Raw genomic sequence first — 27,901 nt, forward strand, 5'->3', positions numbered from 1 at the left:
TGACAGAGTGAGAGAGAGGCAGACAGGCAGACAGTGACAGAGTGAGATAGAGGCAGACAGGCAGACAGTGACAGAGTGAGAGAGAGGCAGACAGGCAGACAGACAGTGACAGAGTGAGAGAGAGGCAGACAGACAGACAGGCAGACAGTGACAGAGTGAGAGAGAGGCAGACAGGAAGACAGGCAGACAGACAGTGACAGAGTGAGAGAGAGGCAGACAGGCAGACAGTGACAGATTGAGAGAGAGGCAGACAGGCAGACAGTGACAGAGTGAGAGAGAGGCAGACAGGCAGACAGTGACAGAGTGAGAGAGAGGCAGACAGGCAGACAGGCAGGCAGACAGTGACAGAGTGAGAGAGAGGCAGACAGACAGGCAGACAGTGACAGAGTGAGAGAGAGGCAGACAGGCAGACAGTGACAGATTGAGAGAGAGGCAGACAGGCAGACAGTGACAGAGTGAGAGAGAGGCAGACAGGCAGACAGTGACAGAGTGAGAGAGAGGCAGACAGGCAGACAGGCAGGCAGACAGTGACAGAGTGAGAGAGAGGCAGACAGACAGGCAGACAGTGACAGAGTGAGAGAGAGGCAGACAGGCAGACAGACAGACAGACAGTCAGACAGTGACAGAGTGAGAGAGAGGCAGACAGGCAGACAGTGACAGATTGAGAGAGAGGCAGACAGGCAGACAGTGACAGAGTGAGAGAGAGGCAGACAGTGACAGAGTGAGAGAGAGGCAGACAGGCAGACAGGCAGACAGACAGACAGACAGACAGACAGACAGACAGACAGACAGACAGACAGTGACAGAGTGAGAGAGAGGCAGACAGACAGACAGACAGACAGACAGACAGACAGACAGACAGACAGACAGACAGACAGACAGACAGACAGACAGACAGTGACAGAGTGAGAGAGAGGCAGACAGACAGACAGACAGACAGACAGACAGACAGACAGACAGACAGAAAGTGACAGAGTGAGAGAGAGGCAGACAGACAGACAGACAGACAGTGACAGAGTGAGAGAGAGGCAGTGACAGAGTGAGAGAGAGGCAGTGACAGAGTGAGAAGAAGTGAACTTGCATTAATTAACAAAGTCATGATTTTTGTTCAGTAAATTATATTTGGACTGGTTAAATTGGGGTTTGAACCAGGGACCTACAGACTTGCGGTTAGACAGTGTAAAGGATAAGGATAATTCCTTTAACAGGTCCGTTCATGAAAGTCCTTGCGGCCTTGTTTCCAATGAGGGCCTGTGAGCAATTAGGGGTTAAGAGTCTTGCTCAGGGACACATTTCATTTCATCGACACATTTGCTGGCCTGGCCTGGAATCGTACCTGGGGCAACCAGGGCCTCTGGCTCCGTAGGCGGGCTCACTAACCACTCAGCTATGGCCGCAGTACTGACTGAGCTATTGGATAGACAGGACGCTAACTACTCTAGATCACTGGTTCACATAACATTTACCAATACATTTCATGTTATTGTTTAAAAATTGCACATGTCTGAATTATCAGGGTCATGTTTTGTACAATGCAATTCAAATGTAAACTCTGATGAGTGGGGTTTGAACCGTGGACCTTCGGCACATGAGGCTAACACTGTACTGATCAAGCTATTCAATCCACAGTCTTAATCAGTGAAAAAGGAGAATCCAACAAAACAAAACAAAAGAGAGAATGAAGTACATCATACATTGAAAATAACTACTCTCAATAAGCGTTTCATTTAACAATTGCACGTTTATTCATTGATACAGTCATGTTGTGTGCAATGCAATTGAGGTGAAGTCTGCATGAGGTGGGATTTGAACCGGCAACCCTGTGGTTTCAAGGCAGATGATTAAGCCATTGGACCATCAGACCTGAATTGGTGAAAAGGAGCTCACAGATTTGGCAGACTTTCACGCAAATTGCTCAGAAATCCTGGGTTAAAATGTTTTTCAAACTGGTTAAATTGGGGTTTGAACCAGGGACCTACAGACTTGCGGTTAGACAGTGTAAAGGATAAGGATAATTCCTTTAACAGGTCCGTTCATGAAAGTCCTTGCGGCCTTGTTTCCAATGAGGGCCTGTGAGCAATTAGGGGTTAAGAGTCTTGCTCAGGGACACATTTCATTTCATCGACACATTTGCTGGCCTGGCCTGGAATCGTACCTGGGGCAACCAGGGCCTCTGGCTCCGTAGGCGGGCTCACTAACCACTCAGCTATGGCCCCAGTACTGACTGAGCTACTGGATAGACAGGATGCTAACTACTCTAGATCACTGGTTCACAAAACATTAACCAATAAAGATTTTTTTTTTCTGTCCTCGGAATGGAAACTAGTGAAAATAGTCGAACTACAAGCTCACAATGCGTTGCTATCTAAAAAGGTGTGAGATTGTAGATCGGCTATTTTCACAAGAAAGTATGTCATACATAAAAAACACTGAACTGTGGGACCTCCGGTACATGAGGCTAACACTGAACTGATCAAGCTATTCAATCCACAGCCTTAATCAGTGAAAAAGGAGAATCCAACAAAACAAAACAAAAGAGGGAATGAAATACGTCATACATTGAAAATAACTACTCTCAATAAGCGTTTCATTTAACAATTGCAAGTTTATTCATTGATACAGTCATGTCGTGTGCAATGCAATTGAGATGAAGTCTGCATGAGGTGGGATTTGAACAGGCGACCCTGTGGTTTCAAAACATATGATTAAGCGATCAAGCTATTGGACCAACAGACCTGAATTGGTGAAAAGGGACTTCATACACGACACACTTTCACGCAAATTGCTCAGAAATCCTGGGTTTAAATGTTTTTCAAACTGCTCAAAATTGCAGACAATCTAAGGGCGGAGCTTACTGGTCAAAGTGATAGATATGTTCCTCATGAGTCAAGGCACATGTGTAAGCAAGTTTCACGGCTGTCGGCCAAACGAGGCATGACTTTTGTCTGTTTAAAGTTTGCATTTTCAAAAAATTGCTATAGCGCCCCCCTTTGACCAATTGGAGTAAGATTGGTTTCAGTGATACTTGGAATGACCCTCTACAATATTGCAAAGTTTCAAAGAAATGTGAGTCTGCATGTATGTGTTAGGGGCAGACGAATAATTTTCATAAAACTGCAATACTCATTGGCTCATAAAAGCTTAACGTTTTCACTTATGGAAAATCTGCTTGCTCACGTCTGTCGGTATAGGTCCAAAGTTCATGTGTAAAACGTTTTGTGCAGATTGCTCAAAAATCCCAGGAGGAGTTTGATTTTAACTGCTTTTCATATAATTCGAAATGGTGGGAGATCTAAAGGTCAGAGGTCAAAAGTCAGAGTGTGAAAGTTGTTAGGCATGAGGAGACGCATGTGTTTATCAAAGTGTCATGGATGTGGGTCAAACAGGGCATGAGTTGTACCTGTTCAAAGTTGGTATTTTCAATTGAGTGCTACAGCGCCACCCTTTGGCCAATGGTTGTGAGTTTCAGGCCTTTGCCGTTTGGCATAGCCCTCTACCATATTGCAGAGTTTCGTAAAAAGTGACCACGCGGTTAGGCCAGAACTGCCAAAAACGGCGGAAGAATAATAATAATAATAATAGTGAAAGTGTAGAGACGTAATAAGGCTTCGAGCCTCATAGGCCTCGAAACCTTAAAAAATAAAAAGGTCTGCACACAAACTGCTCTACAGTCTTTTTAAATTATAACCAAAAGCTCTAAAGTTAACGTTTCTCCCATGTAGGGCTAATAAATTAATACATAAAATAAGGAGACTCTTTTTAAATAACCAAAAGTGAACTTTCTCTTATTATTATTATTACTTTGGAGACTATGGCAAGCGCGATCCTATCGCACACCTTCCTACATGACCAGCTATGGCTTTGCAGTCCAGAGGATGAGATCTGCACGTAATGCGCGGATGCGCAGATTAAACAACAGACAGGCAGCGTTGCGGAATGCGTTTGTGTCAACTGTACTTGTACTTTTCTTCATAGAGAAAAAGAAGAGCACAGGGCGCATATATATATATATATATATATATATATATATATATATATATCATTCAGTCCGACTTCACTGTATAGGCTACTATAGTTGCCTTTTCATAAATTATATATTTTTGTACTTAAGCTGTCGTGAAAGTTTATAATATTTAGAGAAATGTAAAGTTTCAAATGCAAAAGTAGTAGTAGTTGTGAAGGTTAAAAAGCTGGACATTTATACTGAATGTTTCCTGTATCCTCATCTTGCGCTAATGCACACAAGTGTTTCACCAGGTTTTATTTGTGTTGTTTCTCATAAGCGTACATCCGTTGTCCGTCAACAACACAGCAGTCTGTGCCTTGACTTCTGTGCGCTCACTGCGCTGAGCGCTCAGTGCGTTGACTCACTCCACAGCCGCAACCCTATATTTATGCGCGACCAGCACAAACATTGTCGCATAGTTGATGACGTCTGTGTCCACAGCCGGAACCACTATGTGCATGCCGCCACCTATAGGATCGGGGGTATATATGCAAGTGTTCTCTGGTGCGCAAGGATCTTGGCCAATGTGAATGCAGGCCAGCATTCGTTCTCGGGAACGGTTCGAATGCAAACGGATCCAGTGTGAAGCCGCCCTAGATTGATGTAACCCAGGGCATGCTCTAATGATTTAGCAAGGGTACCTGAGCCATTAACGCTCTGGGTCATCATTGTGGCCAAATCCAATATGGCCACCACCTGAAAAGGGTTTTGGCTAAAGCTTTTGAACCAGATGAGTTATAAATGAGCAAACTTGGTGTCTAAATCATGTTGGAATGCTTATCTTTATGACTGGGTGTAGCCTGAGGCTACGAGCTCAATCCATGGTCTTGAAGGGCGGACCCAAACACAGCCGCCTGGATTTGTGCGTGGCTTCCTATTGCTTCACCAATCTATGTCCCCGCCTCCCCTCCCCTCCCCCCCTCGGCCTGTGCACGGAGCACGCTGACGTCACCAAATTTAGAGCGACGCCCCTCTGCACTCTGATTGGTTAGGAGATAACAAGGTCCAAGACCATCGTTCCTACATCGCTCCCCCAGGCTTTTTTTCTTTTGTAACAAAAAAAAAAGCCTGGGTTTCCGAGGCTAGACTGGGTGTGGCTGGACCTCCATTTTGCATATTTCAAACAAAGAAATGGAGGATGGCGCAAGCTTTACTGGCATCTGCAAGATGGGTCCAGTACGGTTCCCTTCTGACATGCTGAATCAGTGCAGCTTAGGTGGGAGGAAGGTTCTCAAGGGACCTGGTACCATTTGACCAACATCAGCCTTCCCTGACAATGGGAAAAGGAGTGCAGGTATCTCAAAGAAACTCTGGTCACCCTTACTTTGGAGCCTGAAAAGATCGACTTTCCATGTCCAAAGATTGGAGTATATGGTCATCATCATATATTGTACGGCAAGAGCCGTGGTGGCCACATCAGAGTAGATGAATCCTGACAGTGGCTTTTCTCAGTCCCTCAAGAACATTCCTCCCACCCAAGCTGCACTGATTCAGCATGTAAAAACTGCTGCACACCAGCTCCTATTGGAATCAGACAACCTCCGTCCAACAAAATATCCCAGATTTCAAATTGGGCTGGTACTGGGACTCCATGACTAGTGTGAACCTTACTGGACCTATCTTGCCAGTAAAGCTGTTGCTGTTGTAACACCAAGACCATAATGTGATCTAAACATATTGTAAACAATTCTATACACCTTTGACTATAGTACTGTATGATATCATACTAGTCAATGGTGTATAGAATAGTAATACTATATAGTATTACATTTTATGCTGAGCATTGTTGAACATACTGTATTAGCTGTAGCTGTAGGCCTATCATCATAGGAATTAGTTCTACTGTTAAATCATTCTTGTTTCAATACAATTACATTGTAAGATAGATTGGTTGTTTCATAACATAGTGGCCATATTTGTGATAATCAAATTAGTGTCCTCTAGATGGATTAAATCATAAAGATAAGCATTCAAACATGTTTCTAATTGTCAAAAAACATGATTTAGACACCAAGTTTGCATTCATAGCTCAAAATGTGGTTCAAACTTTATAGCCAAAAATGTTGTCAGGTCATATTGGATTTGGCCACTATGATGACCCTGAAGGTCGCTGGCTCGGGCGCCCTTGCTAAATCATTAGAGCATGCCCTGGGTTACATCTGGGACAAATGTGGTGCTCTTAGATTGAATTTGTGCAAAAATATCCCTATGGCCCTGGACTGTAATACATTTCTAGCGGTTTCTTTTAGATGTTCTGTCAAATATCAAATTAGACATTTTACACTTGTTTCCCTAAACATAAGTATTCTGAACATTTTGAGCACCTCAGTAAATCTCCAACGGTTTAGCAGATAGAGCCATGTTGGAAGTAGTGCACCGGTTATGGTCATTTTAAAAAGGGCGTGGTCATTTTCGGGTATTTCGTCCCGGATAGAGAATTAGTCACAGTTCCTCAGTTGTTCCCTGGGGTCATATTAGCCAAGAACAGTTGAGATATTCTCTCCTAAATGAAGTGCATACATATCTTAGTCAGGTCCTAGACTAAGGGCAGTCTGGTATTTTTAAACACACTGAGAAAAAGCCTCTGAGAAAAGCAGGCTGTTGTTCCGGAGGAAACTTTAGTTGCCAGGAAATAAGGGAAGCTGGTTTATTTTTAACCCAGGCGTCTTCACCAAGGGGTCCGGGACCCCCAAGGGGTCCCCAGGCACTACAGGGAGGCTGCCAAATCTTTGTGTGATAGGATAATGTTTTTTAAATTAACGACTTGAACCGTAGCACCCCTGTTCTGAGTGGAACATTAGGCAAAAATAGCAGATCTAATCTGCAACACATTTGTATACACTTTGTAGTCCCTGCTTCATCTCTCTCTCAGCTAAGGGGTCCTTGGCCTGAAAAACGTTGAAGACTCCTGCTTTAGCAGTGCAGTAGGCTACACCAGTGTATCCAAAACAATGGGTCGGGACCCATTTTTTGATCCCGACCCATTTTTGGGTCATGAACCCATTGTTATAGGTCACAAGTATTTCATTGTTATAAGTTTCCTTTTAAAATTATTATTTCAAAAGATAAATAATAATAATAATAATGATAATAATAATAATAATAATAATAATAATAATAATAATAATAATAATAACATTTTCCAAAAGAATTTCTGAAATAAAATATATATAAAAAAAAACTCCATACATAAAAAAAAGCTTTTAAGAAATTGTGAAATTGGAAATATTCAAGTATCATAAAAGTTCCTCAAAATGGTACTGTTCTACTCTTAGCGTTACCTGGATCTCCCAGCGTGCGTAGGGCTTGTCATCCATCATGAAGTCCTCTGTGTGGGCGGCCATGTTGCTCAGGGATGGAACGGCACAGTCCAGAACCTTGGAGCTGAGGAACGTGGCTCTGGTCCTCTGCTTCTCACCTGGAGACCACTCACCGTTCATGTACTGCGGACCACCCACACACACGCAGACACACACGCAGACACACACACACACACACGCACGCACACGCACACACAAATATATCTTTAAGGTTTTATAGACGTCTGACAGACAAAGATAAAAACATGACAGTCCAGTGTCAGATGTTATGCTCATTGTTAATGTGGTCTGGAGGAATGGCCAGTCAGTTAGAAAAGATCTTCCAGTTGTTTGTTGTTTAAGTGTGTTTTTAGGTGTTTTTTGTACCCATTTTTCTCCCCAATTTAGTCGTGATGCCAATTAATTCCTCCCCACACACATTTCTACTGACTCACCTGCCCCCAGGAGGAACCCCCACCGGGAGGAGGTAGAGCCTTCGTCCTACTCCTCCCGCCCAACACTCCCTGCTGACAGGTGCCTGCAGTGACAAATATCACCCTCCCTGCCCGGCTTCCCTCCCCCCGAACACGGGCCCAATTGTGTTCATATAGACGCTTGACAAAGCCTTTTCAGGGACAGGTAGGTTTGGATAGAACTTCCTTTCCTTGACCAATATTAAGATGTGTTTAACCCATTAAGACCGGGAACGCATCTGTGTCATTTAAAATAGCCGATCTACAAGCTCACAACGCTGTGAGCTTGTAGATCTGCTATTTTTGGATAAAGTTCTCCTCAGAAAAGGGATGCTAGGGTTCAAGTGGTTAATGTAAAAATAAAATCTTATCACAAAAAGATTTGGCAGCCCACCTGTAGTAACTCTGAGGACCCCCTATGGGTCCCGGACCCCCTGTTGAAGACCCCTGCTTAACTCTTTCACTGCGACACTTATTTCAGACTGTGTCGTCCCAGTGCCAGGAAAAAGGTGCATTTTTCCTCCGTTTGTTTTTTAACATTGAAGTGAATGGAGCAGCATTTTTTTGGATAGCGTTATCTCCTAGTTCCTTTGAGATAAACAAAAAAAAAAAAAAGACAAAAATTTAGAAAATTAAAAAAAAAAGAAAAAAAAAATATTTTCGTCATTTCCGTCCGTGGCCATGATAGCCATAGAGCCATCGGACGGGAATTCCCGTTTTTGGCAGTTAAAGAGTTAAGAGCCTGCTCTCACTAGTGAAAATAAAAAGAGTAACATTTTGTTAACCCATTAAGACCTGGAACGCATCTGTGTCACTTTAGATTTCTTTGGCTATTCAAAAATAGCAGATATACAAGCTCATAGCGCGGCACCGAGTGCCACGCTATGAGCTTGTAGATCTGCTAGTTTTGAAAAATCTTGTTAGGATTTAGAAAACTTTTTTAAGAATCGCCTCAGGTCTTAATGGGTTAAAAAGATACACATGGATTAAGAAGAATGTGGGGGAGAATGCCTAAAAACCCTCCCGGAGGCTTGAGAAATGGCATTCTCAACATGTGTACACTAAGTGTAGGGTAAAATTATATTACTGTAGAAAATACACACCTCTATTACAAAGAAAACATTCAGGCATATAGACATACTTCATGCATTAGAGGAAAGGCCATGGTAGGGTTCATTCTGCTATCTGCCTAATAGATTATGAGATGTTATCATGTTTGCAAAGTTGACATTTTGGCCTGAGGGGTGGTGCTAGAAGCATTCAAATTGACCAATGGATGGATGGACCAACCAAAAGAAAATAAATTTCAAAGCATTGTATCCCATTGAAGACGTTTCCCAAAGTGTTATAACTCATTGACAATGACGTTTCCTCAAGCAAAAAAAAAAGGACATTTCTTCAAGCATTTTAACCCATTGAAAAGGGCGTTTCCTCCTGCAATGTAAACCATTGCAAAGGGTGTTTCCTCAAGCCTTTTATAACCCATTGTAAATGATGTTTGCTCAAACAAAAAGAAGGACATTTCCTCAAGCTTTGTAACCCATTTGAAATCCCACGTGACTGACTGACCTCCAGCTCTCGATGAATCCATCCAGGTCGTCGGTGCTGTAGGAGCCTCCGTCCGATCCCTGGAAGTCGCTTTTGACGTTTCGGTCGAAGGTCCCGCACAGGCCTCGCGTGTTGCCGTAGTCCCTGCTGGGCGCTCTGACGGACAGGCTCATCCCCCAATCACTGACGTCTGCCCTCACGAAGGCCCCGGACGGAAAGATCAACTAGCGAGAGGAGAGGCACACCCAGTAGCTCATTAACATACTCTTCTCCTCATGCACAAAACATACCAAATACTGTACATACTGTACAGTATAGAGTTTACATCAATTAAAACAGTGGTATCTAATCTCAGGGTTCATTATTAATCACAAGATGTTAACAGTAAATGTAATTCAATGTAAAAGTTTAATTGGTCCATAGCCTAAAACATATCAAATTGGGGGTCCTTCAAATTATAATTTGTTGAGAATCACTGAACCACTGTATACCTATACTAGGAAATCCTCAGTGCTTTTTAACTAAGGATCTATTTTCGTTCCATCTGGTTCATTTTTAACACTCTCAGAGTTACAGACACGTAAGGGTCCATTTGGGCCACTGGTGGTCCCCGGACCCGATGTTGAACACCAGTGGTCTATTGCAGTGGTTCTCAAACTGTGGGCCAGGACCCCCAGGGCGGTCCCCAAAAGTTTTGTTTGGGGGGGGAGGGGTCCCCACATGATTTGCTTAACAAACATAACATAACAACATTGGCCAAATTGTAAAATCCGAAAGAGGAAAAAAGTTCCAGTTCAAATATGATTATGTTTGGTTTGTCGTGGCCTGAAACGTTTGAGAACCAACTGGTCAATTGCATCAAAAATGAACGTGATTCCTACAGTGACTTTCTTCCCCTGATGGGTCTCGAGGACGCGGACGCGTCCGCTCCCGGCGTCCCCCGGGCTCTTCAGGGTGAGCTGATGTTGGAAGTAGTGCACCGGTTATGGTCATTTTAAAAAGGGCGTGGTCATTTTCGGGTATTTCGTCCCGGATAGAGAATTAGTCACAGTTCCTCAGTTGTTCCCTGGGGTCATATTAGCCAAGAACAGTTGAGATATTCTCTCCTAAATGAAGTGCATACATATCTTAGTCAGGTCCTAGACTAAGGGCAGTCTGGTATTTTTAAACACACTGAGAAAAAGCCTCTGAGAAAAGCAGGCTGTTGTTCCGGAGGAAACTTTAGTTGCCAGGAAATAAGGGAAGCTGGTTTATTTTTAACCCAGGCGTCTTCACCAAGGGGTCCGGGACCCCCAAGGGGTCCCCAGGCACTACAGGGAGGCTGCCAAATCTTTGTGTGATAGGATAATGTTTTTTAAATTAACGACTTGAACCGTAGCACCCCTGTTCTGAGTGGAACATTAGGCAAAAATAGCAGATCTAATCTGCAACACATTTGTATACACTTTGTAGTCCCTGCTTCATCTCTCTCTCAGCTAAGGGGTCCTTGGCCTGAAAAACGTTGAAGACTCCTGCTTTAGCAGTGCAGTAGGCTACACCAGTGTATCCAAAACAATGGGTCGGGACCCATTTTTTGATCCCGACCCATTTTTGGGTCATGAACCCATTGTTATAGGTCACAAGTATTTCATTGTTATAAGTTTCCTTTTAAAATTATTATTTCAAAAGATAAATAATAATAATAATAATGATAATAATAATAATAATAATAATAATAATAATAATAACATTTTCCAAAAGAATTTCTGAAATGAAATATATATAAAAAAAAACTCCATACATAAAAAAAAGCTTTTAAGAAATTGTGAAATTGGAAATATTCAAGTATCATAAAAGTTCCTCAAAATGGTACTGTTCTACTCTTAGCGTTACCTGGATCTCCCAGCGTGCGTAGGGCTTGTCATCCATCATGAAGTCCTCTGTGTGGGCGGCCATGTTGCTCAGGGATGGAACGGCACAGTCCAGAACCTTGGAGCTGAGGAACGTGGCTCTGGTCCTCTGCTTCTCACCTGGAGACCACTCACCGTTCATGTACTGCGGACCACCCACACACACGCAGACACACACGCAGACACACACACACACACACACGCACACGCACACACAAATATAATAATATATCTCAATATATATCACTCTCAGAGTTACAGACACGTAAGGGTCCATTTGGGCCACTGGTGGTCCCCGGACCCGATGTTGAACACCAGTGGTCTATTGCAGTGGTTCTCAAACTGTGGGCCAGGACCCCCAGGGCGGTCCCCAAAAGTTTTTTTGGGGGGGGAGGGGTCCCCACATGATTTGCTTAACAAACATAACATAACAACATTGGCCAAATTGTAAAATCCGAAAGAGGAAAAAAGTTCCAGTTCAAATATGATTATGTTTGGTTTGTCGTGGCCTGAAACGTTTGAGAACCAACTGGTCAATTGCATCAAAAATGAACGTGATTCCTACAGTGACTTTCTTCCCCTGATGGGTCTCGAGGACGCGGACGCGTCCGCTCCCGGCGTCCCCCGGGCTCTTCAGGGTGAGCTGGGGCCGGGTCTCCTGCAGCTGGCCGTTGCACATGTCCAACACGGCCACCTCGGCGCCCTCGCGCACCGCCACGCCGCGGTGCCGGCTGCCGCAGTCCCACTGGCGAGCGTGGACCTCGAACGTTCTGCTCAGGCTCTGGTACAGCACGAAGGACCCGGTGTGGTGGTTCTCATAACGCCTGGTCACAGATGAGGAAATTCACAATTAATCAGGGTTTTGATTTTGTCAGCCACTTAACCCACTTGAACCCCAGCATCCATATTATGGTGGGAACATAAGCCAAAAATAGTTACGTTGCGATGCGTTGTGAGCTTGTAGATCGGCAACTTTTCGTCTCAAGTACAGAGTCAACTCAGGTTCAGTTTACAAAGAGGGTTTAAGTGGTTGAGCCCTATATACTTCATTGTACGACAAACAGTGGAAATAGCCGATCTACAAACTCACAGGACCGCATCGCATCGTGCGAGCTTCTAGATATGGATTTTTTTGCTATTTTAGAAACAAAGCAAATATTATATTTTTGGAGAAATTTTTAAGGATTTTGAAAAAATGCCCAGGGACACCGGGGTTATTGTGTTTAACATACTTTTATAAGTTTTATTTTTATTTTTATTGTGATTATGAAACATTATAAAACATAAAACATATACATACATAAACATATATAAAACATATAATCCCCCTCAAAGCCATAATCTTAACGCGGTGGGACACTCCACTGGGATTTAACTGACAACCGTAGTTGACATTAGGTGAGTCATCACTACAGAACTCCACCCTGCCCGGCCCCCCAGGCAGTTTAAAACAAACACCCCCCTCATTAGCAGACCCCATCTGACCCGGGTTGACAACGTAGCTGTCAGTCAAGAACAGAAGAGCTGCGCTGGGTGAAAAACTCTTACGACTCCGTACTTAAATCATTGCAGTAGTAAGTACAACAACAGTTAAGCCCCCCCCTACAGCTCAAAAGCCATTCTCTGTGGATACGGCCCCTATTACATCAATTTGGGGGTCTGAGAACCACTGATCTAGGCCAGTGGTTCTCAGCTTGTGGGTCAGGATCCCCAGGGGAGTCGCCACATGATTTTGAGGGGGTCCCCAGATTTCACAAAGAGTAAAAAAAAAAGAAGTTTAATCTGAAACACAATTTTATACAATATAGAAGGGGTCCCTGCTTCATCTCTCTCTCTCAGTTAGGGGGTCCGTGGCCTGAAAAACGTTGAAGACCCCTGCTCTAAACTCTCTGAGAACCACTGATCTAGGCCAGTGGTTCTCAACTTGTGGGTCAGGACGCCCAGGGAGGTCGCCACATGATTTTGAGGGGGTCCCCAGATGACAGTGAAGTGACAATTTAAGGACTTTTAAGACCTAAAATAAATAAAATAAAACAAATGAAATGGAATGAAAAAGGACCATTACTGCATCAACAGTAATCAACAAACTATACTATAAAAACGGTTCAAACATTGGCCAAATTGTCAAATAATATAAGAAAGAGGCAAACGCTGTGAAAAAAAAGCTGATCTACAAGCTCACAACGTCTCGCAACGCTGGACATACCTGCCGTCCAGCGTGATGATGTGCGGGTCGGTCAGAGAGTAACAGATGGAAGTGGGAACGTCCTGCACCGTGACCTGAGAGAGGGAGATAAAAAGAGCAAGAGGTCAACACTGCGCTCCCTCTCCTCCCTGTGACCCTGTGAGGACTTTGATGTGAGCACATAACACAGACAGAGAGAGAGAGAGAGACAGGCGGCTGAGAGACACCCTGTCTGGGTGGGGCCTTACATCGTATCGTGCTTATGGAAGGTAATTGATGGTTTGGATACAAGACTGATTGACGCTTGTTTAGGTATAACTGTTTGTCAACGTTGGGCCCGGCGACCAGCCAAATGGACCCTTACGGGTCTGTAACTCTGAGAGAGTACAAATGGAACCTACTTTCTCAGAGTTAAATGAACACTGAGGACCTCTTATCTGGGACTGGGGTCCCAGAGATTTTAAAAAAAGGGGGAAAATATCAAATGGGGGTCTGTGGTTTGACATATATCAAACATCAGATCCTTGATTTTATTTCTTTTGAGAATCACTAGTTTAGATGGATTGAGATGTAAGCTACGGATTCTGCCGAATGAAAACGTTGATATAACTGATGATGCACAATTTGAAAAACAGATGGAGCTTACAAAGCATTTATACAGCCTTTAAAAACATGAAATCCCCCAGCTGAGGCCCCCCTGCATCCCTGGCACTCAGTGGTGAAAAGTAACTAAGTACATTTACTCAAGCACTGTACTTTTACTTTACTTGAGTATATGTATGTTTTATACTTGTTTTATACTAATCCTACTCAGCTGCATTTCAGAGGCAAATATTGTAGTCTTTACTCAATTATTAGAGGACGGCCGGAGTGACGGCGACCCGGGGTGGAGAGGGTTGGCAGCCCAAACCACCTCTTCCGTGAGGAAGAGCCGAAAGCTACAGGCTGCGGTGAAACCTGCACGGAGGGTTCCCAACCTAGCCTGATTATCAGACTGAAGCTGCATGGAGCTTCAGTCTGACATTGGCTCCATGTGTAGGCCATTACAAGGGGGAGGGGATTAGAATTTCCCACACCAGTTAGAATTGGTTTAGAATTTTCCTAAACCAATCACAAGGGATCCCCACCTCCGACTCTCATTGGACGGTACTTTTTGTACCGAATAAATCACATTACAACACCAGACCAAGAGGGGCAGTCCACTCAAGAGAGTGGGCGGGGTCTATGGTCTGGAACCAGGCTATTCCCGATCCACAGTTTGAGAACCACTGGCCTAGAATACAGCCGCAATAAGGTTATTATTTAACTCAGTACTCTACTGAGTACTCTACTGAGTACTTCTCACTTTGAGGGGAGAGGGGACGTAGTTCCTCCAGAGGCGCGGGGCCCCGGGGCCGGGCAGAGCGTTGAGCAGGCTGGGCCGGTTCCCGTCGTGGGTGAAGTCGGTGACGGCGGTGAGCAGCACGGTGTCGCTGGCGCAGCGGCCGCCCTGGCAGGGCGCGGGTTCCAACGCCACCTGGCAGGAAGACAGCGCCACGTTGGGGGCCTCGTGACCCAGGCCGTCTGGAAGAGGCCAAACACATCATTAGCACATCGTCTACCCCGTGTGATCCCATGGTCTCTAGTGTTTTATTCTTTATTTAAGACATTAGGACCTGAGGCCGATTCTACAAAATGTCTTCTAAATCCTAACAGTTTACTAAAAAACCTAATGTTGCTATATCAGTGGTGCTCAAACTTTTTCATGTCAAGGATCCCCAAAATGATATGTATTTGGTCGCGGACCCCGGAAGCAAAGATTTTAGTAAAAAAAGTGCTTTAAAAAGTATTATATTGGGGCGCCCGCTGGCCTAGCGGTCCAAGTGCATGCCACATATAGGCTCTAATGCCTGACAGCGTGTCGCGGGTTCAACTCCCCAACCCGACGACCTTTGCTGCGTGTCTCTCCCCATCTCTCTCCCTGTTTCCTGTCTATCTCCTGTACTATCAATAAAGGCAGAAAAAGACCCAAAAATATCTTTAAAAAAAGAAAAAAGAAAAGGAAAGGAAATGATATTAAAAAGATTTGCACAAAATGTTCAAGATCTTTCAAAAATAGCAGATCTACAAGCTCATAGCGCGGCATGAAGTGATGCGCTATTTATGCCAGACCCAGGGGGTCAGGCCTACATGAGGCTTTGTCGGTCCCCTTTTGCTATCGTTTTCGTCCATATATGGACGAAAACATTTTCTTACATGTCCCTCTTTTTGATTGGCCAAGCTTAGCGTGACGTAGTTTAGAAACCATTCAGATTTCCGGCCATTCAGATTTCAACCACTAGGGGTCTGGCAGTACCAGGTCCCCTGGTTTTAATAGCCAAAGTACAAAATAATGGTTAAAGTGGTTAAAAGATTGTGATGCAAGATTATGTGAAAATGACAGAGACGCTTTCCCGGTATTAATGGGTTAATTTTGTATTCTTATTTGTTTTGGTTCGGCTCTGGATGCTTGGCTCTTAGCTGTAGCCAAACTCCTGTCCTGTGGTTTATTATTACTGCTGTTTCTGTTGTGACACCGGAATCTCCGCACAGGGGATTAAGCAATGCTTGTTGAGTGACATCGGGGCTTGATAAGAACGCTTTGATCGTTAATTTGAATCAGCTGTGTGGAGGGAGAACTGCAGTAAACATGTAGGATAAGTTGTAATCCTGCTTACATTAACCCATTAAGACCGGGACCGCATCTGTGCTATTTTAAACTTATTTGGCTATTCAAAAATAGCAGATATACAAGCTCATAGCACGGCACCGAGTGCCGCGCTATGAGCTTGCAGATCTGCTATTTTTTTTTTATCTTGAAAATGTGTGCAAATCTTTGAATATATATTTTTTAAAGCGAACATTTGTAACTCAAATCTTTGCTTCTGAAGGTCCCTGGAACAAAATATATATATAACCTTTTTTTTTTTAAACGGCCTTAGGTCTTAATGGATTAATAACTTTCCACAGAACTGCAGCTGCATACAGGAGCGTCCTCCTGCAACATAAACAGCCCGCTGTCTGACTCCACAGCTGTCATTGTTTATAATCATGTAGTTGTAGATTTTTATTTTTATTTTTATACTGTAATCATGCCATTTGTAATACTATAATCATGCGTGCCAACTTTGTTGGCTAACTTGTTGTTGGCAAATCATATTCTATTAATGTTTTTATTGCGTTATACATAGAGTATAGAGGCATCGTATATCTATCCTCCTGGCACTTTTCCTTTTTATATTTTGTGTACTGTTTTTTTGTATTGTTTTTACAATTTGTGCTAAATGAATTAATCAAATCAAATGATAGAACCCATTGTGTTGTTGTGATACGCGGACACTTTTTAACGTCACCTTCACAATCCACCAATCGTGGAAGGTTACCCTTTCGATTTCTGTCAGTTTTGTTCCCACATTATTGTCATTATTGACTGACGCGGATCACTCAAATGAACTGAATGAGTGACAAGCGGAAGTCATTCCCATAATTCGCGCAAGGCCTCACGGCACACTGGAAACAAGTGGACATTATGGAACGCTGGTTCTCAGCGTCGGGTCCGAGGCCCACCAGGGGTCCAAATAGACCCGTAAAGGGCCTGTAACTCTGAGAGTGTTCAAATGGAACCAAATGGACCATTTGAACACTCTCAGAGTTAAATTAACACTAAGGATTGTTACAGTCTAGATTTGGGTCCCGAAGAAGATTATATATATTTGTTGTCAAATCAGGGTCTGTGGTCTAGGTTAAGAATCAATGAACTAAACTATACTGGAACAATCTGTAAAATCCACTAATTCAATTCTAAGAGTGTAACAAGGCTGAGAATCAATGTTGTGAGAAACCCATGTTGATCTGACCTGGATCATTGACACTGAGAGACAGAGGAACGCCACACTGGTGTTCAAGCTGTGGTCCGTGGCACGGGATGGGGACAGTGCTGTAGATGGTCACCTCATGTTCCTTACTGTTCTCTGCTATGTGGAGAACATCAGGAGAGAACTACACGCAGGAGAACAGAAGAATCAGTACAATTTTAAGGTGCTTTTACTTTAGAATTTCATTGATTTAATATACTTTATACTTCTACTTCACTACATCTACAGGCAAATGTTGTACTTTTTACTCCACTACAATAATTTAAAAACTTTAGTTACAAGTTACATTACTTATGGATTTAGATTATTAATACAAAACATGCATTAACCACGTAAGCCCTATTTTATACTTTGGAAACATTTGAGGACTTTTACTTTGGTGCCGTATGTATTGTTGACAACCCATTTATCAGTATGATAGTTTTGTCCGCTAATTTCTTTGTTTAATCGCTTCCAAGTTCACTTGTTTATCCCGTATACTGTACGAGTTCTCTCTATCCTGACATCCTGAACCTGAACATACATTTTCAGTTTAGCTAGAGAGCTAGAGAGATGGGGAGACCCCTGCTACTGAGCAAACACTCTTTAGTAATGATTACTATCAGAATATAGAGCTATGTTAAGCTTAATTTAACAAGACAAATAAATGGAACAGTTATTGTATTTATAAATTAATGAATTATAAATCATAATAACGTGTTACTATGATACAGTACTGAGATTTGAATCTTGTTTTTATTACCTTGAGGCCAGCATAGAAGCTCTCACTCTCTCGTGGAACAGATTGTACTTGACTGTAGTTGGCTCTGAACGTTGACACACTGCAGGAAAACTGTAAACACAAATGATTTCAGTGGTTTGATGTGTATTTTTGACAATGGCCTCACTCAAAAATCAAGTTTGAAATAAGTCCCAGATAGCAGCCTGAACCACATCACTGCTACTCAATAGAACAGCTGAGTCATGATCAGTAACATAATCATCATGCCGATTAAACAGTGATTCTGAAATGTTTTAATTTCAAGGACCACTTGAAATTAAGGGTCCACTTGGTTCCATGTGTACACTCTCAGAGTTACAGAACCACAAGGGTCCACTTGGTGCCATTTGTACACTCTCAGAGTTACAGAACCACAAGGGTGCACATGGTTCCATTTGTACACTGTCAGAGTTACAGACCCATAGGGGTACATTTGGTTCTTATCAATCAGTTAGCCGGGGATGCCCTGGAACCACGGAAAGGACCACTGGGGGTCCCCGGACCACACTTTGAAAACCACCAATATAAAGTATATCACCATTTAAAGCAACAATAATAAGGTTCATTTGTATAGCACTTAATGTCACAAAGTGCTTGACAGAAGAATCCACAACACAAAACAAGCATGAAAAAACGTAAAACAAGAAATACATTAAAACAGAGAAGAGAGCTGCGTGTTAAAAGCAGCTTTATAAAGGTGAGTTTTTAGAAGGGATTTAAAACTTTACTGGAGTATTTCCGATGACGTATGGGTGAATTGATCCAAACTTTTCAGCATGTCGTGCTCCTAACATTACACACACAAACCTTGTATCTCCATATTTCTACTTTAAATGTTTATCGCAAATTAAGGTATAAGAGTAGCACGAAACAGTTGAGCTTTCTGTAGAAGCTTGTAGATCTGCAGTTTTTGCTATTTTTGTATAGTGAAAGTGTGTCTGTAGCTTTTATACAAATTGAAACAATGCAAAGTTTTAATAAGAGCTAGTGACTAAATAATAACTACATTGGATCCATCGGAACACAGGTTATTTTTCCCCATTTCCTTTTTTGACATATAAGGTTTCCCCCCGACAGCGATGACAATATGGCCGATGACGTATTGGTGAATTGGATCCAAACATTAAGAGCGCGTGGCGCTCCAGACATAACACATGGACACCCCCCCCCCTGCACTGTGCTGAGAGCACCAGCAACGCACGAAAGCTGTCACCTTTGACCCCGGCACAGCTGTGACATAAGCATGTGTGAAACATGGGCCCCCAGAGCAGTGGTGGAAAGTAACTAAGTACATGTACTTGAGTACTGTACTTAAGTACGACTTTGAGCTACTTTTGACTTTACTTGAGCATGCCCTTTTTTCAAAACATTATATTTCTATACTCCACTACATGTCAGAGGCAAACGTTTACTTTTCACTACAATACAATTATTTGAAAACTTCCAAACTTTGCAGATTTAGATTACATAGATATTATTACATCACATGCATTAACCAATTAAGCCCTGTTGTATTACTTTGTCTATTCGAAAATAGCCGATCTAAACAACGTGTCGCTTAAGTGGTTAATGTAGCCTATGTTTTGTAATTATTAAAGATTTTGAATAACTGTAGTAGTCGAGTACAGTATTTGCCTCTGAGATGTAGTGGAGCAGAAACATAAAGTACCAAAAAATGGAAACACTCGACTCAAAGTAAAAGTCCTTAAAATTGTACCTAAGTACAGTACTTGAGTACATGTACTTAGTTACTTTCTACCACTGATTGCCTAATGCTGAGGATGCTTCTCTCTTCTCCTGCATGTATAGAAGCATAATGCATTGAAAAATACTCATACTCAAGTCAAGTAAAAAGCACCACAAATTTGTACTGAATCACTTGAACCCCAGTGTCCATCATTTCGTGGGGAAAACAGTAGCCACAAAATTGCAGATCTACAAGCTCATAATGCGTCGCAATGCGACACATTGTGAGCTTGTAGATTGGCTATTTTTGACGGGAAAAAAGTGGACAAAGTACATGTAGTAACTCAAGTCCAGTTATCTAAGACTACTGGGGTTTAAGTTGAAGGAGGGGGGGGGCAGAGCTTAACGTGTCCCAGACAACATACGTGTCCAAATATGGCGAGGAGTGAGCGCTCGGCCTCTCACAGCTGGGCGGTGGAGAGGAGACATGGCAGTGGTGCGGTGGTGCGGTGGGCGATGACATCACCGGAGTTGTCACATACGCTCCGCGTTTGGAGGGATAAGAAGCTCTCCTGGTTGCCCGGGCAACGTCCAAAAAACTAGTTCCATGATAAAGCAGGAGCTGTCTTTATGTGTTAACCACTTCACCCCTGGAGTCAGGATTTTGAGCATGTCACTATACGTGTAAACATTTTGTAAGACCAACTATAGAATATCACCAGAGGACTTGGGTCACAAAAGGGCTTAAAGTTGTACTATAAGTCATTGGTTCTCAAATTGGGGTCCGGGGACCCCCAGGGGTCCTTGGGGGAGTTCCAAGGGGTTCCTAGCAAAATGTGTTAATATAGCATCACAATATGAACCACTTTAACATACCACTTTTATACTTTGACTATTCAAAAATAGCAGATCTACAAGCTCATTGCGCGGCACCGAGTGCGGCGCTATGAGCTTGAAAAATCGTGAAAATCTGTGCAAACCTTTGAATATATATATTTAAGTGAACATTTGTAACTCAAATTTTTGCTTCTGGGGGTCCCTGGAACAAAATATCTGAGATGGGGGTCTGCGGCCAAACACATATCATTTTGGGGGTCCTTGACATGAAAAGGTTTGAGAACCACTGCTATAAGTGATATTTTTGGTTATAAGTGTAAATACTGTACTGTTGTGATAGTAATCAATGCAGGCCCGGATTGGACGGTCTGGCACTTCTGGCAGATGCCAGAACGGCCGGGCAGTCTGGGGCCGCGGCCAACCCTAAAACTGAAATAAAGTCACCAAAAACAAAAATTTCAAGCTATTTTTCGCCAATTAACCGCAATTTTTTGGTGTGTTTGTTCAGTAACAGGGGTCTCCTGCTCTCTCCCGTTCTTTAGTGAACAGAAAATAAATTTTCACGTCAGGATACTAATTTCATCCAATCAGGAGAGAGAACTCATACAGGATACTGGACAAACTAGTGGAATTGGGAGACACATTTTGTGCAGACAAAATTGGTAATGGAACAGTATAAGATTGAAGGTGATTAATGGGTTGTCTCTTCTTATTGGGTGAAATTGGTATCCCGATCTGTTTATTAAAAACCTGTTACTGACCAAAACACTCTATAGTAAAGATTACTATTAGAATATAGAGCTTTAACTTTGTAACCAAAAAATATCACTTACACTATCTTTAAGAGGCTAAGCTGTGTGTGCAGCCAGGCGTCACGGTGCTCTTGAGTAAAGGCAGCTAAAGTTCCACAACAGCCTCAAAGTCCAGGAGGGATAAGTGCATAATGATAACACACACACACACACACACACACACACACACACACACACACACACACACACACACACACACACACACACACACACACACACACACACACACACACACACACACACACACACACACACACACACACACACACACACACACACACGCTATTTTCATCAAAGAGATTTGGTGTACAGGGAAAAAAAGGAGTAGACCTAGTATAGAGCCCTGGGGGACCCTGATCAACAAGGTGTATATATATAGGGTTGTTTAAGTGATTAAGCCCCATGTTATACTTTAAAAAAAAGGTTCAACGGTAGTGAAAATAGCCGATCTAAAAGCATCACGACGCGTCGTGAGCTAGTACTGTAGATCGTCTATTCTGCCACAGCATTATTAGACCCCGTCTTATTACTGTATAATTATTAAAGTTGTTAATTGTTATATAAAAAAATGTATTACAATCTACAAGCTCACCACCCATCACAATGTGACGCATTGTGAGCTTGAAGATCAGCTATTTTCAATATTTGTGTTAACATTTAGAAAACTGGTAAAAGCAAATCAATATCATTGTTACAGTACAATAATCACAATTACATAATCACAATATCGGTATGTAATGGAGGTATTTAGTCAGAATAAGGTACTTGATTTTGTGCAGCCCTATACCATACCATACCATAGCACAGCACAATTTAAATGACTAAGAATCCATTTAAATACAAAGCATGTGGAGGGGAGAGAGTGAGGCTTGTCTAGGCTGGATCTGATTTCACAGCCCTCCATCCATCGCCCTCTCTCTCCCTCTCCCTCTCTCTCTCTCTCTCTCTCTCTCTCGGCTGAACCGTGCCTTAGACAGGTCACCATGATCCATCGTTTAACCCCGTCCTCACCTGCACACGAGCGGGGTCAACCTCGTTCAGCATGCCTTCCCCTCACAGTGAGCCTGGCTCTCATTACTTCATATACTGTCCATTGGATCACATGTGGTTTGATTGAGTTGAAATTTTTTTTTTGCAGCACAGACATGCAGCAGAAAATGCAATGGACCCTTTGTCAGCCTTCTGATTGGTCCCTGAATGACTGACCAACCAGCAGGCTCCTTCCGCGTTGTCCCGCCTATATATATATACCCAGTTTTTGGAAAGAAAACATTATTATTCAATCACTATACTGCACCCGAGATGTTGCTTTTCACTGAGGCCAAGTTTAAAATAAGAATTGAATACATACATACACACAATATCAATATGAGGAAAATGAAAAACAACATTTTTAAATGGAAAGTGGATGGAGAGAGAGGATTTTTATCCAACCAAGCAACAGCAACCAATGGGTGCGCAGAGGGGCGGGACTGGACAAAGGGTATTATCTTTCAGGAAAGCTTGTAAGATCGGCTATTTTCACAATGTGTTCGATGTCTCTGTTTTCTTTTGCAAATCGAACCCTGAGCATTAGTAATAATACTAGCACGAGTGATACAGATACAGCACTGAGGGGGGTTCTAGGGGGTCCCCAGCAAAATGTCAGGCAGACTAAAATCTTTTCTTATGGGGGGTCGGTCGGTCGATGTGTCGGGCGGTCGATGTGTATCAATTTGGGGGTCCTTTGACGTGTAAACAAAAAACGTTTGAGAACCACTGCACTATAACAGCCTTATCAATAATCGTTACCGTCTCTCCCAGTCTGAAGTGGACTCCGTCCATCTCCACCATGGAGAAGGTCTTCGTCGTGGACTCCTGCCTGACCTCAGCCTTCATGCTGTGTCCGATGTGTCTGGCCCACACCACCCGGTAGCCCACCACGGTGGCCTGGTGGTCCGGGCCAGACGGAGAGGGGGAGCTGACCCCGACGAAGGAGCACCTCAGGTGGACGCTGCTGCCGAGGAGCTCCGGGGTGATGACGGGTCTGCTGGGGAGAGCCGGGAGGCTCGCTGGATATAGGAACACAATGATGGTGATGAAGAAGCAGAAAGAAAGAAATAATCACTTTATTGACAATGTAAGTGATTTTTTTCCTCTTTCTTTTTTACAAAAAGTTTATTTAAAAAAATGTTAAAGCTCTTTATTCTGATAGTAATCTTTACATTTGAGTGTTTGTTCTGTAACAGGGGTCTCCCCGTCTCTCCAGCTCTTAAAGGGATAGTTCACCCCCGAAATGACTTTTTTTCCTATCAATTATACACCCCATGGAATTCACGGAGATTTTGTATTCCTAAACCAATAATTTGATGACCGGTGGTGGCTCCGGTAAGAGACTCAAAGTGTCAACTTTGAGTCTCCTACCAGAGACATTAGCATCTTTCTGCCGGTCACCAAATTATTAGGAATGTGACAAAAACAAAAACAAATCATACTTTTTTGGGTGAACTATCCCTTTGAGTAAACACAATACATTTAAAAATGTGTTGGGAGGAAACTGCATGCAGGTCCAAAAGCATACAAATCCAACCCCAGAGGATACCAATCGTTGTTGTCGGGAAGAAACCTTGTACCTTGTAAACCCTTTTGCACTACTTCATCATACAAGAGTGTGGCACTAAAGTAGTGAAAATAGCAGGTCTACAAGCTCACAGCACACAGCTTGTAGATCGGCTGTTTTCACTATTAGAAGACGTTTTTAAAATAAGAAGAAAGGAACGGTTTTGGACATACAAGGTTCCACCTGACAGCAACAAAATCTAATCAAATGGACCTGATACTGTATTTTGGCTAAGCAGTTCTCATTCCCATGTGAACACAAAGCACGTGCCCTCTTATCAGCCCTGTTTACTCTCTCTGCCAGGACACTCCATTCACACATACTCATAACAAGGTGTACTTATAATGAACCATTTCAGAATACATGCAGGCATATAAGAACAAAACTGAAATAATAGTAATAATAGTGAATGAATAATACATGGAATATAAGTTGTATTGGTGTTACACAGACACCCAAATCGTTTGGTGTCCATTTTATGTTGGGGTCTCCAATTTGAGCCATTGTTTTTTGTATTATTGTGTGGAGACCGTAACAGACCCTGATTAATGAAGTGTAAAGGGTTTTAAGTGGTTTATTCTTTCACCTTTGCATCGCCCATTGATCTCCACTTCACCCGGAGGACAGAGTTTTGGTCCAAATTCTGGTGAAACTGCAAAGAAATGTGAGGATTCATATATCAGTTCCAACAACCTGGAAACAAGAGCTTGAAACTCTGCTCTTCTGAACAAAGAATAAATACATGCATACATACATGCATTACATGATATCAGTAGAGTCTGTCACACTCTTGCAGATACCATGTGCATATTGTACAGAACACACCCTCATGCTCAATTTTTCAGGACAATTGTAGTCTGTGTGTGTGCATGTGCGTGCGTGCGTGCCACTGTGTCTGCTGTGACTCAAAGTGTACTCTATCATTGTCAAATCTCAACACAGTGCCATATATTAGATCTTTAATCCCTGGCATGCGGAGTAATTTGATGCTCAAAGCCCAGGGCAAAAAAGGTCAACTATTGATAACAAGAAAATAGCTTCTCCTGCACAGAGTGAATGAGGACACAGTGAATACAGCAGTAAGTAGCAGTGTTAAAGTGGACAGTGAATACAGCAGTGAGTAGCACAGTGAATATGGACACAATGAATACAGCAGTGAGTAGCAGTGTTAAAAGTGGATAGTGAATACAGCAGGACCTCCTGTTCAGAGTGGATACCTTCTTCAGGGGCGACTCAGATTCCATCAGAGCATTCACCCATGATGCACTGCTGTTAGTTAGCCAAGTTTTTTCTTGCATTTTATTCTTTATTGCTTGCTGCTTGAGGAGGGTACACAGCAAAAGGAGGGATACACAGTAGTCTCGTGTAGCCAGACAACTATTCCACAATCTCTGAATGCTATATAGAGTCTGGAACTACAACTCCCGAAATCCGAGAGAGGAAGCTGGCACTTCCGTTCACGAAAATATATTTTAAAATATCTTTACATTTTATTATTATTTCCATTTCTGCTAAGCAGCAAGCTAAATATACTTAGATGATTTGTATTTATATTAGGATAAATTTGCGCGACTGTAAAGACGAAACGGAAGTGGAGAGGAGGCTTCATATCCGGTTTGTATTCTAATCATGATCAGAGCTTCCGAGTCCCAGACTGTATGACCGAAAACATTTGAAAATTGTGGGAGGTAACAGTCTGGCCACGCGAGACTAGATACACAGCCAAATCCTTGGCATTTATTCATTACGAGTACATCATATAACAGGATGTTGCATACATGGCCCGGAGTAGGCTGGCGCCCGTCTAGTATATAATATAAAATACTTTCTGTTAGAAAATCGATATCATCGGACGATACTAGCATAAAAATTGAAAATCCGAAAATATCGGTATCGTTTAAAAAAAAATGTTTTAATGAGTTACAGGAGTTCTTACTGTATGGTGTGGGTGATATGAAATGTGAGCTTACCATAATCACAGTAATCCTTAATCATATTCCATCATATTCAAGGGCTTTCGGAGAGAAATGAGACAGACTCCAGTCACTTTCAAATTAGAGCACTGCAGAGGGCAGGTGTGTGTCTGTGACCAGCTGACGCTCGTTGTTACCGACAATTAGTTGACTTTTGGTGAAAAAGCCCGCATATATCGGTATCGGTTGATATCTATAAATGAATAATAAATTAGGAGTTGGACAATGTCAGAATATCGGATATCGGCAATAAAGTCAATATCGGACATCCCTACTTTCTGTACTCCCACTTAGACATTTTCAGTAGCAGTTGCCCAGCAGCCTACCTTTAGCGCAGTAGCCCATGCAGCCCTGGGTGGGTTGCAGGTAGTAGATGAGGAACTCCCCACAGTTGCGCACGGTGATGGGGATGCGGAACAGACAGCAGTCCTTGGCGCTGCCGTGGAAGAACTGCCACGTGGCGCACGCCGAGAGCTGCCGCATCTCGCCGGGACGTGGCAGGGAGCCGTCTCTTAGCGACAGCCACACGGGCGCCTGGGTTCCGCAGCGGTTCATCTGCACACCAGAGAAACAATGGTTCATAAAATGGTTCTATGAAAGGCTAGATGCAGTGGTGGAAAAAGTACTCAAATGTTTTTACTTATGTAAAAGTATCAATGCTGCAATGTAGAAGTACTCTGTTACAAGTAAAAGTCCGGAATAAAAAAATTACTATTGTTATGTTTTGTAATAATAATCAACATTTTGTTTTCAAATAATTGTAGTGGAGTAAAAGTACAATATTTGCCTATTTTTTGGGGGGGGTCAAAGTTCTTTGAGGAACCAGAAATGGTTCCTTAAAAAAAATGTTTTACATTTTAAAATCTTTCTTTGAGACACTTTTAGCATTTAAGCACTTGAGCATTCGTAGAAAATAGCCAGTCTACTAGCTCACAACACGGTGCAACGCGACACGTTGTGAGCTTGTACATCGTCTATTTGCGATAAAACAAGGAGTGGATCAGGTATAGACCCCTGGGTGGGGGTTCTTTATAGAACCATTAAAATGAATGGTTCTTTAAAGCGGTGTTTCTCAAAGTGGGGTCCGGGAGAGGGTTCATGGGGGTCCCCAGAATTTTTTTTAAAAATAACCGTTTAAAATGTTCAATATTTTCTAAATAATTGAAAGAAATGAAAAAAGAAAGAAGAAACATTTTAACGACATAAATTAAAAAAAAACATTTTCAGAAAGGAGTCCCTGACAGGAAAATGTTTGGGAACCACTGCTATTCAAAGAACCTTGGTCTGAAGTGAGTTTCTTTCTTGAGCTCTTAGCGAGGGAGCCACGGCGGCGCCTGGGTTCCGCACCGGTTCACGTGAGGAGAGATGAGAAGACGCAGGCGGTTATTAGCCGCAGCGAGGGGTGCAATTATCACCCTGCACCTGGCCTGGGGATGAGCGCTACAGCGGTGTGCCTCTGACATGATGGCAATCAGCTGCTCTTCGGGCCGCACGCAGAAAGATGTTTGATGTTTTTAACTGTTTCAAGGTTGTACCGTGCTGCACCATTTGGTGCCATTTGGTGCCGTACCCTCAGAAACCAGCGGTGGAAAGTGCGTTTAAATACAGTTTTGAGGTACTTGATTTTTTCCTTTTTCTATGCTTTATAACCCTGGCCTCACCTTTTTTCTGCCTTCATTGAGAGTCCACAGTTAACACCATTAAAACCGGGAATGCATCCGTGTCATTTTAGATTTTAGCGTTGGCAGTTCAAAAATAGCAGATCTACAAGCTCGCAGCGCTTGTAAATCTGCGATTTTTGAACATTTTTTTAAAATCTTGGAAGTGTTTGAAAATGTTTCAATAATCTTCTCTTCTGGGGGTCCATGGCACAAAACCTTTTCAAACGGTGGTCCGCGGCCAAATATGTATACATTTGGAGGTCCTTGGCACGAAAAAGTT

The 27,901-nt window shown here is 42.7% G+C and overlaps 3 protein-coding genes across 5 annotated transcripts in view; all 3 read right to left on the minus strand.

Annotated features, from left to right (window-relative positions):
- LOC308080976 (uncharacterized protein) overlaps nucleotides 1-27,901 on the minus strand; it is a 1,029,623-nt gene that overhangs the window by 374,108 nt on the left and 627,614 nt on the right. The gene's annotated exons all lie outside the window — the stretch shown is intronic.
- LOC308080972 (uncharacterized protein) overlaps nucleotides 1-27,901 on the minus strand; it is a gene marked incomplete at its 3' end in the record, with an annotated part of 220,493 nt that overhangs the window by 69,989 nt on the left and 122,603 nt on the right. The window lies entirely within an intron of this gene.
- The window catches only part of LOC308080973 (von Willebrand factor D and EGF domain-containing protein-like), a gene marked incomplete at its 5' end in the record, with an annotated part of 39,328 nt that overhangs the window by 5,623 nt on the left and 5,804 nt on the right, over nucleotides 1-27,901 (minus strand). The window contains 11 exons of the mRNA XM_080457380.1: nucleotides 7,288-7,449; nucleotides 9,348-9,550; nucleotides 11,199-11,360; nucleotides 11,781-12,039; nucleotides 13,422-13,495; nucleotides 14,746-14,963; nucleotides 17,276-17,417; nucleotides 18,036-18,125; nucleotides 23,180-23,439; nucleotides 24,574-24,639; nucleotides 26,287-26,515. Coding sequence (XP_080313506.1) covers nucleotides 7,443-7,449; nucleotides 9,348-9,550; nucleotides 11,199-11,360; nucleotides 11,781-12,039; nucleotides 13,422-13,495; nucleotides 14,746-14,963; nucleotides 17,276-17,417; nucleotides 18,036-18,125; nucleotides 23,180-23,439; nucleotides 24,574-24,639; nucleotides 26,287-26,515 — 1,710 coding nt within the window. The 3' untranslated portion in view covers nucleotides 7,288-7,442. The remainder of the gene's footprint in view (nucleotides 1-7,287; nucleotides 7,450-9,347; nucleotides 9,551-11,198; nucleotides 11,361-11,780; nucleotides 12,040-13,421; nucleotides 13,496-14,745; nucleotides 14,964-17,275; nucleotides 17,418-18,035; nucleotides 18,126-23,179; nucleotides 23,440-24,573; nucleotides 24,640-26,286; nucleotides 26,516-27,901) is intronic.

The sequence above is a fragment of the Gymnoscopelus braueri genome (genome assembly GCF_963280865.1).
Source record: "Gymnoscopelus braueri genome assembly, contig: SUPER_24_unloc_1, whole genome shotgun sequence".
In the NCBI taxonomy this organism is placed as follows: Eukaryota; Metazoa; Chordata; class Actinopteri; order Myctophiformes; family Myctophidae; genus Gymnoscopelus; species Gymnoscopelus braueri.